Here is a 13,397-nt window from a genome sequence, read left to right as displayed (position 1 = left end):
TTCTAGGCACTAGAGATACAGCAGGATATAAAATAAAGTCCTTGCTCTCATTGAATTTAAATTATAGTGGAGGGAGACAGACTAGAAAATAACTGCATAATAATACATCAGGTGGTGATGAGTGCAGTGAAGAAAAACAAGGCATATATATTCCAAATAGATAATTATTTCCATTAAATTTTACTGTTAAAAATTATCTCAAGTTTCTGCCTGGCCAGAAAATTTTAAATTCTAATTTTATATTTTCCTAATTTATATATTTTTCCAAATTTATGTTATCTTCCTATGTGGTTAACATGTCATCTCTATCTTTGTAGCATTTATATGGATTTTATGGTGAACGTGGAATAAAATATAATTATTGATTTAAGAAAAACAAAAACGAGGCATATAAGAGAACGTAGATTGATGGGAAGTCCTCTCTAAAAGTGAGAATGTAGGCTCTAGAGCTGACCAAGGGACCAGTGCTCCAGACTGGTGAGGGACAGCAAGTGCAGATGTCTTGAAACTGAAGCTCCTTGGTATGCTTGAGTAAGAGCAAGAGTTGAATGAGGGAGAATTGTCCTCCGTGAGGTTGGAGAGGGAGCCAAGAACCAATCCTTATAGGACTTGGTAAGATTTTAGATTGTTTTCCAAGTGGCTTGCAAAGCCATTGGAGGTTTTTTGTTTTGCGGTACGCGGGCCTCTCACTGTTGTGGCCTCTCCCGTTGCGGAGCACAGGCTCCGGACGCGCAGGCTCCGCGGCCATGGCTCACGGGCCCAGCCGCTCCGCGGCATGTGGGATCCTCCCGGACCGGGGCACGAACCCATGTCCCCTGCATCGGCAGGCAGAGTCTCAACCACTGCGCCACCAGGGAAGCCCCATTGGAGGTTTTTGATCAGAGGATTTTATTTAAGTTTTTAAAATAATTTTCAACCATACTTTTTTAATGACAGCATAATATTCTATTTTATTGACGTACCATAATTTATTTAAATAAGTTATTATTCGTTATTTATTTACAGTTTGGAGTTATTATAATCAATGCTGTTATAAATCTCCTTTTAGCTATATTATTGCACACATCTATGAATAATTCCTTGGATAAATTCCTTGAAATGGAATTGCTGGGTCAAAAGTATGAATTTCTTTTAAGGCTTTTGTGACATATTATCAAGTTATCCTTTGGAAAGCTTGTAACAATTTATACTACCATCAATAATGTATGAGGATTTTCGTTTCCCTTTACCAACCTTGGGCATTTTTAAATTTTTTAAAGTTTTTGACAGTGTATTTTATTTGTATATTTATTGGCCATTTGAATTTCCTTGCTAAGTTGAGATGAAACAATATTGTAAAACTAGGCAATTTCAGAAAAGATGAAACAAATTTCTTTTTCTTGTGTACGTTCCCCAAAAGATAATAATTTTTTTTAAAGTGCTGATTGTTATCATAAAAACCCTGAAATATTTTGTAACTTGGGTTTCCTGTCCCCCTCCCAAGCCCATTAATTCTAGCCGTTCTTCATAAGAGTCAATGAGGCTGAAACTGCAGTGCTTCCCAACAATAACCTCCCAAGACCAGACAGGCTAAAATGACCATTCCCCTCCCCCACCCATTACAGAAACAGCCAAAACACGTGAATAGGAGTCAGTGTTCAGAGGTGCAATTTTGGAATTATCTTGAATTATCTGATAATATTCCCACATCTACATGTCTACTTACTGACATAAATTTATGAAATGCTTGGAAATTCTTAGAGATTACATTCTGTAGTTAAATAAAGGGAGTTTTCTCCCCCAAAACAATAACCAGTAGATGAATTATTTGCTTTCTAGCTAGATGTGATGAATAAAATCCTAATGATCTATAAAAAAAATTTTTTTTGATGTTCTAAATGATTGGTAAATGTAACGACATTTTGCCTTCTCTTCATTCTGTGAGGCTTAGATGGTAAAAATGTCATATATAGGGACATTATTCATAATGGATAAAATATTATAGTACAAAAATTCAGAATTTATTATGCTTCATGCTAAACATTACTTTGAATTATCTGTAAAGGAAGAGTTTGCAAATAAATATACCCCTAAATTTTTAGGGCCAATATGATAAATGCTCGATGTTCCCCCAGGTATTTACAGAGCACCAGATTCTCAACTATTGATATGGTGTATAATTTCTCCCATGAAATGTAATATATACCTAGAAACCACAAAGAAATTGTAAATATAGGATTAAAGACATGTATGGAGATATTATCTAGCTGAACCATCACTTACTTAGATCTCTTTACTTTCTATAGACTGCTATCAATAACCCCCAGCAGTTGGTTTTTTCCCCAGGATGTGTGTATGTGTGTGTGTGTGTGTGTATACACACACCAAAAACATTTAACCAGTCCAAAAGCTTTACTACTTATGCAAAGACTAAAGAAAAATATGTCTGCATAAGGATACAGATGGTGGACTTCAAATAGGGTCACATGCTGAGTTATTCATCTAGACACATCAGCCTCATAGCATGATTTGAATAGCTGCCTCAGTAAGTTACAAATAACTACTCTAATATGTGAAACATGGAATGTTAAATTGAAGAAAAGGAGTCTATTTAAAACTACTTAGGAAAACTATTAAGGTACATTATAAGCCTGCTCTTATATGTGATTGGCTGGCCTCTGCTTTCCTTTCGGATATCATTTCATATTACTCTTCTTCCTAGTTGGTAATCTCCAGCCACTGGCCTTCTTTCTCTTTCTTGAACATGCCAGGTTCATTCCCACCTGAGGACATTTGTACTTGCTGTTTTCTCTGCCTTAAAAAACTCTGTTACCCTGGATTTCCACATTACTGGCTCCTTAACTTTCACACTTCAGTTCAGATGTCACTTCCTCAAAAGAGACCCAACTATCCTATATCTAAAGCAGTCCTCTAGGCAATAACTCTTATCACCTATAATTTTTTCCATTTTTCTTATTTGTTTTCTTTCCCTCTCTCTGTCTCTCCCTCTGTCTCTGTCTCTTTCTCTCTGTGTCACACACACACAAATTCTGATAAGCACGTCAGTTCTGTTCATCACCATCTACACTGGTGCTTTATACATGTAGTAGGCACTCTATAAATATTTATTGTGACTTAATAATGCTTTGTAATATTACTAATTAGAAAAACTATTAGGTTAAAATTTTAATTCTAAGAGTAATAGATGTAATTGTATTTAAAAAACAAATCAAGCAATTCATAAATGTATGAAATACACTGTGAAAGTCTTTCCTCTCCCTACCTCCTCAAGTCCATGAGGTAACAGAAATAATATTGGTATACTTTAAATTTTTTTCTGTGCACAAATAAACAGATATCTGTGTGTGTGTTTGTGCATGTGCATGCATGTGAGTGTGTGTGTAATATATATTTGTACTGATAATATGCTGGGCATATTTTTCCTGCTTTTTCATTCAATAATATATCAGGAATATCCTTCCATGTAAAAACAGGCAGATTTAATGCATTCTTTTCAATAGCTGTTGTTTTCTACGTTATCAGTATATGGCAATGTATTTAACTATTCATATATTGCTGAACATTTAGAGTGTTTCCAGATATTTTATTGAGGAAGGGGCGTCTGTCTGTCTGTCTCTCTTTTTTTTGCTATTACAAATCATGCTGTAGTGAACATCTTTTTACATATATCCTTTAGCAGTTATTTGAATCTTTACATGGGCTAGATTCCTAAAAGTAGAAAAGCTGAGGTTATTTTTGTGCATTTAAATTTTTGACAAGTACCTCAGATTGCTCCCACAATGCTTATGCCAGTTTCCACTTCCATCAATGGTATAAGGGTGAGGATTACTCCCTCCACCCTCAACATCCCTGAGTATTATCCATATTTTTAATATTTGCCAATATGATAGGCAAAAAAGGAGTATTACATTGTTTTAATCTGTATTCTTTAGTTAGTTATGACTTCGAACATCTTTTTATATACTTATTGGTTATGCATGTTTCCTCTTTTGGAAATTGACCTAACATTTTTTACCCATTTTCTACTTTTATCTTTTTCTTATTAAATTCTAGGCACTCCTCAATATTCCTAATATTTATCCGGTATTGATAATGTTATTACTATTATTGTTGTTACATTTATGAACTGTGTAGCAGACTCTTTACATGCATTATCTCATTTGAAACTCACAACAAGTAGATAATATCCTCATTTTAAGATAAAAAATCCTCAGTCCTCATTTTAAGATAAAGAAACTGAGGCTCAGATAGTTATGTAAAATGCCCAGGTATAGTGAACAGGCGCTGTTAAACCCTATTGCTGAGATGAGCAGTCTGTCAATAGCTATCAGTGTCTTCAATGTGTATTTACTTTGTCCCAACTATTCTATATCGAAGAGGTTTTCATACTCACATACATGAACAAAGATGGTGGACCAAGTACATTCATTGAAATATAGTTTGTATAAAAGACTGCAACAATCTAAGTGCCTATCAGTAGTAGACTAGCTAACAAAATATATCAAAGGGGAAAATGAGGTAGGACTTACCTATATGTGCTGAAATAGAATAATTTGCAAAGTATATTATTATTATTATTTTGTGTGTGTGTGTGTGTGTGTGTGTGTGTGTGTGTGTGGTACGCGGGCCTCTCACAGTTGTGGCCTCTCCCGTTGAGGAGCGCAGGCTCCGGACGCGCAGGCTCAGCAGCCATGGCTCACGGGCCCAGCCGCTCCGCGGCATGTGGGATCCTCCCGGACCGGGGCACGAACCCGTGTCCCCTGCATCGGCAGGCGGACTCTCAACCACTGTGCCACCAGGGAAGCCCTGCAAAGTATATTATTAAATGAAAAGAAGCAAAGTGGATATTTCTATGTACCTATATGCACAGAATATTTCTGATGATAGCTGTTACCTCTGGGGAAGGGAACGGGCGTGGGTGAGAAAGAGACTTTTCATTATACTTGTTTGCACTATTTGATTTTTGTTATGTTGTTATCTTGTGTGTTACTCTTTTTTAAAAAATATTTTATATTTTTATTTAGGTGATGATTATGTATGTTACTCTTTAAATTAAAAAAAAAAAACAACTAATGATCCCCCCTCAAAATACAAACAAAATATTTGTGCACTTATATTCATAGCAGCATTATGCACTAGTAGTCAAAAGATGGAAGCAACCCAAATGTCCATCTACAAATGAATAGCTAAACAGACAAAAGAAAAGATGATGAAGGAGAGAAAAAGGGCAGGAGGGAAGAGGAAAAGGTGGAGGACTTAGTCAAATATAGGTAATCTGATTACAAATTCCATACTGCAATTTAATGCAAAGTTTTCAGAATTATTTAATATATTTTCTCTTAGTTTGTCACTTATCTTTTTACTTTATTCATAGTTGCCGTATGGAGTTTTAAAATTTTTATTTGTCAAATCTTTATAACAACTGTGTTTTGTATCTTATATAGAAGGTCTTCACTTCTAGATTATGAAAAAATCATCTTATATTTTCTTTTAGTACTTCTATTATTTTTTAAGTATAAATTTAAAAAGTTTATACCTTTAAACCATCTGGAGTTTATTTTTGCAAATTGCATGTGATAGATATCAGACCTTATTTTTTTTCCTCCAAATGGTTAGCCATATGTTGAAAAGTCTCCTTTTCCTACTGTTTGGAAATGCCACATACTAAACTCTTGTATATGCATGGGTAGGTTCCTGGATGGTCAAGTTTTTTTTTTGTGGTACGCGGGCCTCTCACTGTTGTGGCCTCTCCCGTTGTGGAGCACAGGCTCCGGACGCACAGGCTCAGCGGACATGGCTCACGGGCCCAGCCGCTCCGCGGCATGAGGGATCTTCCCGGACTGGGGCACGAACCCGTGTCCCCTGCATCGGCAGGCGGACCCTCAACCACTGCGCCACCAGGGAAGCCCTCTTTTTTTTTTTAAGGCTAATCCTTTTGGCAAGTGCTTTTTATTTATTTTACTTATTTATTTAAAATATTTATTTATTTATTAAGGTGTGCAGGATCTTTAGTTGTGACATGCAGACTTCTTAGTTGCAGCATGCAGATCTTAGTTGCGGTATGTGGGATCTAGTTCCCTGACCAGGGATTGAACCTGGGCCCCCTACATTGGGAGCATGGAGTCTTACCCACTGGACCACCAGGGAAGTCCCTCAAGTTTCTTTCTGTTTGTTGTTTTACCTATATATTTCAGCTCCAATATCATGTTGCTTTACTTTTCTTTCACTTTATAATATGTTTTGATATCTATTGAGACAGGTCCTCTCTCTTTATTCAAAATATTTGTGGCTTTTCTTGGACATTTATTCTTCAAGAGAAACTTGAAAATCAGTCTATCAAGTTTGTAAAAAATAAAATCTCATTGGAAGTCTTAGTAGAGTTGCATTGAATCTATAGATTGACGTGGAGAGAACTGATTTCTTTTCATTTTAGAAAACCGAACCTCTATAACTATCAAACAGTAACTTCCCATTGTCTCCTCCCACCAGCTCTGGCAACCACCATTCTACTTTCTGTCTCTATGAATTCGACTACTCTAGATATCTCATATAAGTAGAATCATACAGTATTTGTCTTTTTGTGACTGGCTTAGTTCACTTAGCATAATGTCCTCAAGGTTCATCCATGTTGTAGCATATATCAGAATTTCTTTCCTTTTTAAGGATGAATAATACTCTGTTGTATGAATAGACCATATTTTGTTTATCTATTCATCCATCAACAAACCCTTGGGTTGTTTCTTCCTTTTGGCTGTTGTAAATTATGCTGCTATGAACATGGGTATCCAAATATCTCTTTGAAACCCTACTTTCAATTATTTTGGATATATGCCCAGTAGTGGGATTGCTGGTTTATATGTATTTAATTTTTGGATGAACTGCCAAAATGTTTTCCATAGCATCTGCACCATTCTATACTCACACCAACAGTGCACAAGGGTTCCAATTTCTCCATATCCTTGCCAATACTTGTTATTTTCTGTTTATTTGACAGTAGTCATCCTAATAGGTATGAGGTGCTAGCTCATTGTGCCAGCCTCCTTATTTTACAGAGTTAGAAACTAAGAAGAGAAGTGATTTATTCACATGCAGAAGCAGACCAGTTTGCTAAATGCCTGTTCATTCAATGTACCGTTCTCCAAAGGGCTAGTTTATTGAATGACAGATTTCACTGAATTGAGTCACACAGACTTAGCCAGTTTTTATTGATTAACATTCACCAGATTGCTTCACCAAAATTTTGTCTTTATTACCTACTTACAAATATATAGAAAATTGTGTTGCTTGGAATGGTTTCAACACCTTCTAAACTTTTCTTTAAGATTTTATTTAGTATTAATTTTAGTGCAGCTGTTTTATCCCAGCTGTTAGATTTGTCAGTCCATCTTTGTAGACTGTCAGTTTCATATTTTAGACACTGATCACTTCTCAAATGATTAAAACACATAAAAATAGTAATCTAATTGAGTTGGTTAGTGAATTGTTATATTTAGGGAAGTAGGAAAAACAGTGGAATAGATTGAAAACGTACTGAAAGACAAAACTATGCCCTGGACACCCAAAATCTATACAACATTTGTTAGTCAATATACATAAGAAATTCTCATTCTGCAATGAGAATTTATATTCCCAAGTCAAGTCCCCAAATGCACAGAAATTTGGTCATGGCAGAACAGCTGCATCCAATTGGCTGAAAATTAACCGAAACTCAATTAATGCTTGTAAGGAATGAACAAAGCACAACAGACATCTTCAGAAGTTATCCTGTCTAAAGTAATTTCTGTCCTATCCTATCTAAAACAAATTGCTATAATTTGTAAGTAGTTAACCAATTTTTCAGTAAATCAGTAAAAGAGTAAATTCAGCAAATTGGCTGTTTGGAGAATTGATCAAATTGGCTATGTGAAAACTGACCAAGAGTCCTCATCTGCACATGTAAAACGACACTAAGTAAGTGGCAGAACCCAGAATTGAGCCTAAACTTTCTAATTAGTATTATTTAGTCACTATTTTTTCTGCTGCCTCACACTTTCAGTGCCAGGATGGACTGATTTAAAAGTTTCTTTTACTTTGAAATTGTTGTTTCTCCTACTTAGAAAGTTGAAACTAAGATGAATTGTGGGCCTTGGGATGACACACAGAACTAACTCAGACCACTCCATTCTCAGCTTTTCCCCTTGGTTCCATCTGTATGGAAAATGCATTAATGATCTTTATCCAGAGTACGTTTATTCTCTTTATAGTCTTTAAAGGGACAGTTATCAGGACATAGACCTGGGTCCTACATTCTAACATTACCATGTGGATGTAGGTAAATCCTTTTGGGTTAAGAGGGGATTGAACATCGAACTGATTCTGCCTAGTCACTTTTTTGTTTTTTAAGGAACAAATAATCACTACATTTTGTCTTTTGTATATGAACGAAGGAAAAGTTTTTGTGCCACTATTGGTTGTATCTAGCATTTAAGAGTCAGTATGACATAATCATTATAGTATAATGAAAAGACTATGGTTTTTTTTTTTTTTTTTTTCGCGGTACGCGGGCCTCTCACTGTTGTGGCCTCTGCCGGTGCGGAGCACAGGCTCCGGACGCGCATGCTCAGCGGCCATGGCTCACGGGCCCAGCAGCTCCGCGGCATGTGGGATCTTCTCGAACCGGGGCACGAACCCGCGTCCCCTGCATCGGCAGGCGGACTCTCAACCACTGCGCCACCAGGGAAGCCCAGACTATGGGTTTTAAGTTGAGTTTTATACATCAGAAAAAATAAGGTGAATTGATGCATAGATAGCAGGATGGATAGATGGACCAGATATGTGACAGGAAAAGGATAGTAAAATGTTAATGGTAGAAGCTGGGTAGTAGATATATGGGTATTTACTATAATATTCTTTCAACTTTTTTATGTTTGAAAGTTTTCATAATAAATATTTTTTAAAAACCCTGAAATTTAGACATAGGTCTACTATTTAATAACATTGTTGGGAATTCCTTGGTGGTCCAGTGGTTAGGACTGCGTGCTTTCACTGCCGTGGGCTTGGGCTCTATCCCATCCTGCAAGCTGCGTGGTGCAGCCAAAAAAAGCATTGTGATCTTAGAAAAAGCCCTTTATCTAGAATAGAAATCAAACAACCTGCTTTGCCTATCTTAATTAAATAAGGATCAAATAATACAATGTATAGGGAAGTGATTTGAAAAGTATATTATTCAATAAAATTGATAAAATAGGGCTTCCCTGGTGGCGCAGTGGTTGAGAGTCCGCCTGCCGCTGCAGGGGACACGGGTTCATGCCCCTGTCCGGGAAGATTCCACATGCCGCGGAGCGGCTGGGCCCGTGAGCCATGGCTGCTGAGCCTGCGCGTCCGGAGCCTGTGCTCTGCAACGGGAGAGGCCACAACATTGAGAGACCCGCGTAGCGCAAAAAAAAAAAAAATAGTGCTCTTATTTCCCCTCTTGGTGGTTTCAGTAGGTATTCTTAGTTCAGATCAGTTTGAAGAGAGGAAGAAAATGTTCTACTTGGCTTTCTTAATGAGAAAAAACTCCCACACAGCCTTCAGCTCTCCTGCCAGTGGACAGGTTGGTCTCAGTTCTCTCTGAAGGCCATTGTCTTTATGTTTATGAGGAAGGGGACAGAAGGAAAAGCTTAAAAATAAGTATGTAAATAAAATTGCTTTCTTTTTCAGGAAGCAGTAGGGGACACGTTAGAAGAACTGTGGATCTCCTACAATTTTATTGAGAAGTTGAAAGGGATCCATGTAATGAAGAAATTGAAGATTCTTTACATGTCTAATAACCTGGTGAAAGACTGGGGTAAGTGAGGCTGGCTCTTTGCTAACCTTCTACCTCATGTTTATAGAAAATAGCCCTATAGGGAACAAGATACGAAATGGGGACATTTCTTTCTAAGCACAGAGGGAAATAGCTATAGGAGTTCCTATATTTCATCTAAACACTTGAAATTTACATTTAAATATTTACTTAGAATGATTATAATTGAATAGGTCCTGGTCCTATTAATCATGAAAAAAATTAAACTATTGTCCAAAGGCCAAAAGGAATCGGTTTAATAATTCTTGGGTGGAAGACTTATTTAACATATATATTGCTTTTCTTTTTTATTGTACATTATCCATTTAGCATTTTAAAGCCCTATTGTGTGCCATGAACTATGCCAGGCTGTTGAGATACATAGTTGAATAGGACATTATCCCTGCCCTCAAGGAGTTCACAGCTTAGTGGGAAAGATTAGTTTATGAGTTAATAATTAGAAAACTGTGTGATAAGTTCTACAATAGAGGCTTGAATGAGTTGCTTTAAGAATTTAGAGATGAGGGAATGGTAGAGACAAAGGCAGTTTAGTTTAGCTGATACTGATGTAGTACAGTATAGAGAAGACCTGTCACTGGAGATTGATTTGTTGATTCTGAACCTCATTTCCTCTTCTTATCCCATCCTTAGATTAGCATAAAGGTAGAAGAGGTACGTCTCGCTTTCCCTCCCTTTCCATAATGTCTTCAGAGAATGACTTCATATGGTATAATGTCCCCTACTTCCTTCAAAATCTTAAACAACGAATTGTTCTGAATAGTCACAAACTGAGGGCTAGTGATACTGGGATTCACCCTTCAAAATCATAAGAGTAAAACTTGCCATTTTAATATGGAATGTATTCTTTGTACTTGTAGGTGAATTTGTGAAGCTGGCAGAACTACCATGCCTAGAAGACCTGGTGTTTGTAGGCAATCCCTTGGAAGAGAAACATTCTGCTGAAGGGAACTGGATTGACGAGGCAACCAAGAGAGTACCCAAACTGAAAAAGCTAGATGGTGAGTGACTCTGGGCCAGCTTGGAAATGTTTTCTGGGTGTAAGAATTGAATTTGTAGCACGGAATCATGAAAAGGAGCAAAACTAAAGAAAATGATAGGTTATCTCTGGTCGCCAAGGCCACTTCTGTCTGTAGGAAATTTTGTGGTCCCAGTTTGGGCCAGAGTGAGATGAAAGACTTCTAGAATATTTAGACTGGTATAAGATCATCCCTAAACCAAAAGCTTATAAGAAAGCTGGGTTTATTCTCAAGTCCCAAATGTATTATTTTGCAAAATAATTAGACATAAATAGTAAGGAGTTGCTTTTTCACAATTGGATCAAAATTGTAATGTTCTCTCTCCCTCTCCCCCCTAATTTTAGTTTCTCAATACCTAAGAAAGGTGAAAATGTCAGGAGAGATCCCTGACTGACTGGGTTCAAGTCCCAGTTCTAGCTTTTTTGTCATCGGGCTGGTTAATTCATCTCACCAAACTTTGTTCTTTTGTCATCTGAAAACCAGAAATAATAAAAGAGTCACAGACCTCCCTGGGTCTTTACTCCTTCCAGTGGTCCTATGAGGAAGCCAGGCCATTTTTACCTTAAACCTACAGAATGTTATATATCAATCATATCTCAATAAAGTTGGGGGGAAAAGATAATGAACATATATATCACCCCAAAAAAATTTCCTTTTGCCTCTTTGTAATCCCTCCCTCCTGCTGCTCACCACCATCCCTCCCAAGGCAGTCACTGATCTGCTTTCTGTCCCTATAGATTAGTTTGTATTTTATAGAGTTTTATATAAATGGAATCATGCAGAATGTTCCCTTTTTTCCCTCTGGCTACATACCTAGCTGTAAAATAACAAAGACACTAGACTGCCTCTTGTGGGAGGTACAGGAATAAACAGGAAGAGGCAAACAGGTTTCTTAGATACTGGTGATGTTCTGTTTCCTAAATTGGGTGATGGGTATACAATAATTGGTTTTGTTACTCTTTATTTATATTGTATCTATATGAATGACTATTTCATAAGTTAAAATAAAATAGAACAAAAGAGAGGGTACATTAGAGCCTTGGACTTCAGCCTTTTTATGTTCAACTTTGACCTCTAGAAACCATTTGAAATCATTTGTCTTCCTTTCTCATTGTGCACAGGAAGTGAACCCTTCCATTAAGAATGGAAAAGAATCCCTTATATAGACCCTGAATAGACCAAGCCACATTATATACAGCCTTTTGGACCAAATATTGACTTCAGGCCAATCTGAACAGCCCCTAGAAAAACCAGCTGGTGTATCCTAAACCAGTGAGATGGACCAGAACACAGGTGGCCACAGCTGCTAGCTTGCCTCTTTTTGCTCCTTTTCAGTTGCTTGTAAGAAAAACTGAGGGGTGTTAAAGAGCTAAAATGAAAAAGACAGACAATACCAAATGTTAGTGGAACATGGAGCAACTAGAACTCTCATACCCTGCTGGATAGTAATGTAACTTGGTATAACTTTGGAAAACTGGCATTATCTACAGAAGCTCTACATACATATCCCACATGACCCAGCAACTTCTCTCCTAGCTGTATACCCAGAAGAAAAGAGCATGGATGTTTACCAAAAGACCTGTATGACAATACTCATTGCACCACTATTTTAATAGCTATAAATTGGAAACAACCCAAATGCCCAACAACAATAGAATAGATAAGTAAATTATGACATATTCGTACAATGGAATATTCAACAGCAATGAGAATGAATGAACTATAGCTTCACACAATATACATGAATCATATAAACATAATGTTGAGCAAAAGAAGCCAGACACAGAGCGCACGCTACATCATTCTATTCATATCAGTTTCAAAATCAGGCAAAATAATCCATGGTGTTAGACATTAGGATAGAATATACCTTTTGTTGGGGGACAGTGACTGGAAGGGGACCTGAGGAAGTTTTGGGGGTTCTGATAATGTTCTCTTTCTAATCTGGGTGCTGGTTACCAGATGTGTTCACTTTGTATACATTTATCAATCTGTACACTTATAATTTGTGTACTTTGTATGTATATTTCAATAAAACATTCACTACCCCCCACAAACAGATGCTGTGGGGAGTACAGAGGGGTAAGACTCTGCTCGTTGCCATAAAGAAGAATCACACAGGAAGAGGCACTGGAGATGGCTCTTAATTAAGGGTAGGGCCTAGATGGAAGGGGTGTTACGGGGGGCATTCCAAAATGGAGGAACTTTGTTAGCCAGGAGTCCAGAAGTAGTAGTCTGCAAGATGAGTTTGGGAGACAATGAGTTGATCAGTTCATCTGGAGTGGAGGGTGACTGGCTGAAGAGTTAAGACTGAACAGTTGACTAGGGTCAGATTGTGGACATGCTTCAAATGCCAGAGCTCAGAAATGGCTGGCTCTTGGGCCAGTGAGAGCCTGCAGATGTATTTTATTTTCTGTGCCTTGGTTCTTTTTATTTTTTTCCAATTTATCCCCAGTGTTTAGTATTTGGGGGAGTAACATAAAAATTCAGATTCTGGCAATACTGGGATTGCGTATTTTATTGTGAAAAATGAATATTTCTTTGTGTTTAACATA

The 13,397-nt window shown here is 37.2% G+C and overlaps 1 protein-coding gene across 4 annotated transcripts in view; it reads left to right on the top strand.

Annotated features, from left to right (window-relative positions):
• DNAL1 (dynein axonemal light chain 1) overlaps nt 1–13,397 on the top strand; it is a 43,506-nt gene that overhangs the window by 22,386 nt on the left and 7,723 nt on the right. For 3 of the 4 annotated variants that reach the window (XM_004317022.4, XM_033850880.2, XM_033850882.2), the window contains 2 exons: nt 9,682–9,808; nt 10,684–10,824. In XM_004317022.4, coding sequence (XP_004317070.1) covers nt 9,682–9,808; nt 10,684–10,824 — 268 coding nt within the window. Of the gene's footprint in view, nt 1–9,681; nt 9,809–10,683; nt 10,825–12,902; nt 12,996–13,397 lie in introns of all 4 variants that reach the window. The other variant, XR_012329358.1, reaches the window with a different exon arrangement.

The sequence above is a fragment of the Tursiops truncatus genome, chromosome 2 (assembly GCF_011762595.2).
Source record: "Tursiops truncatus isolate mTurTru1 chromosome 2, mTurTru1.mat.Y, whole genome shotgun sequence".
Classification (NCBI taxonomy): Eukaryota; Metazoa; Chordata; class Mammalia; order Artiodactyla; family Delphinidae; genus Tursiops; species Tursiops truncatus.
The sequence above is the reverse complement of the archived record's forward strand: the minus strand, read 5'-3'. Positions and strand labels throughout refer to the sequence as shown.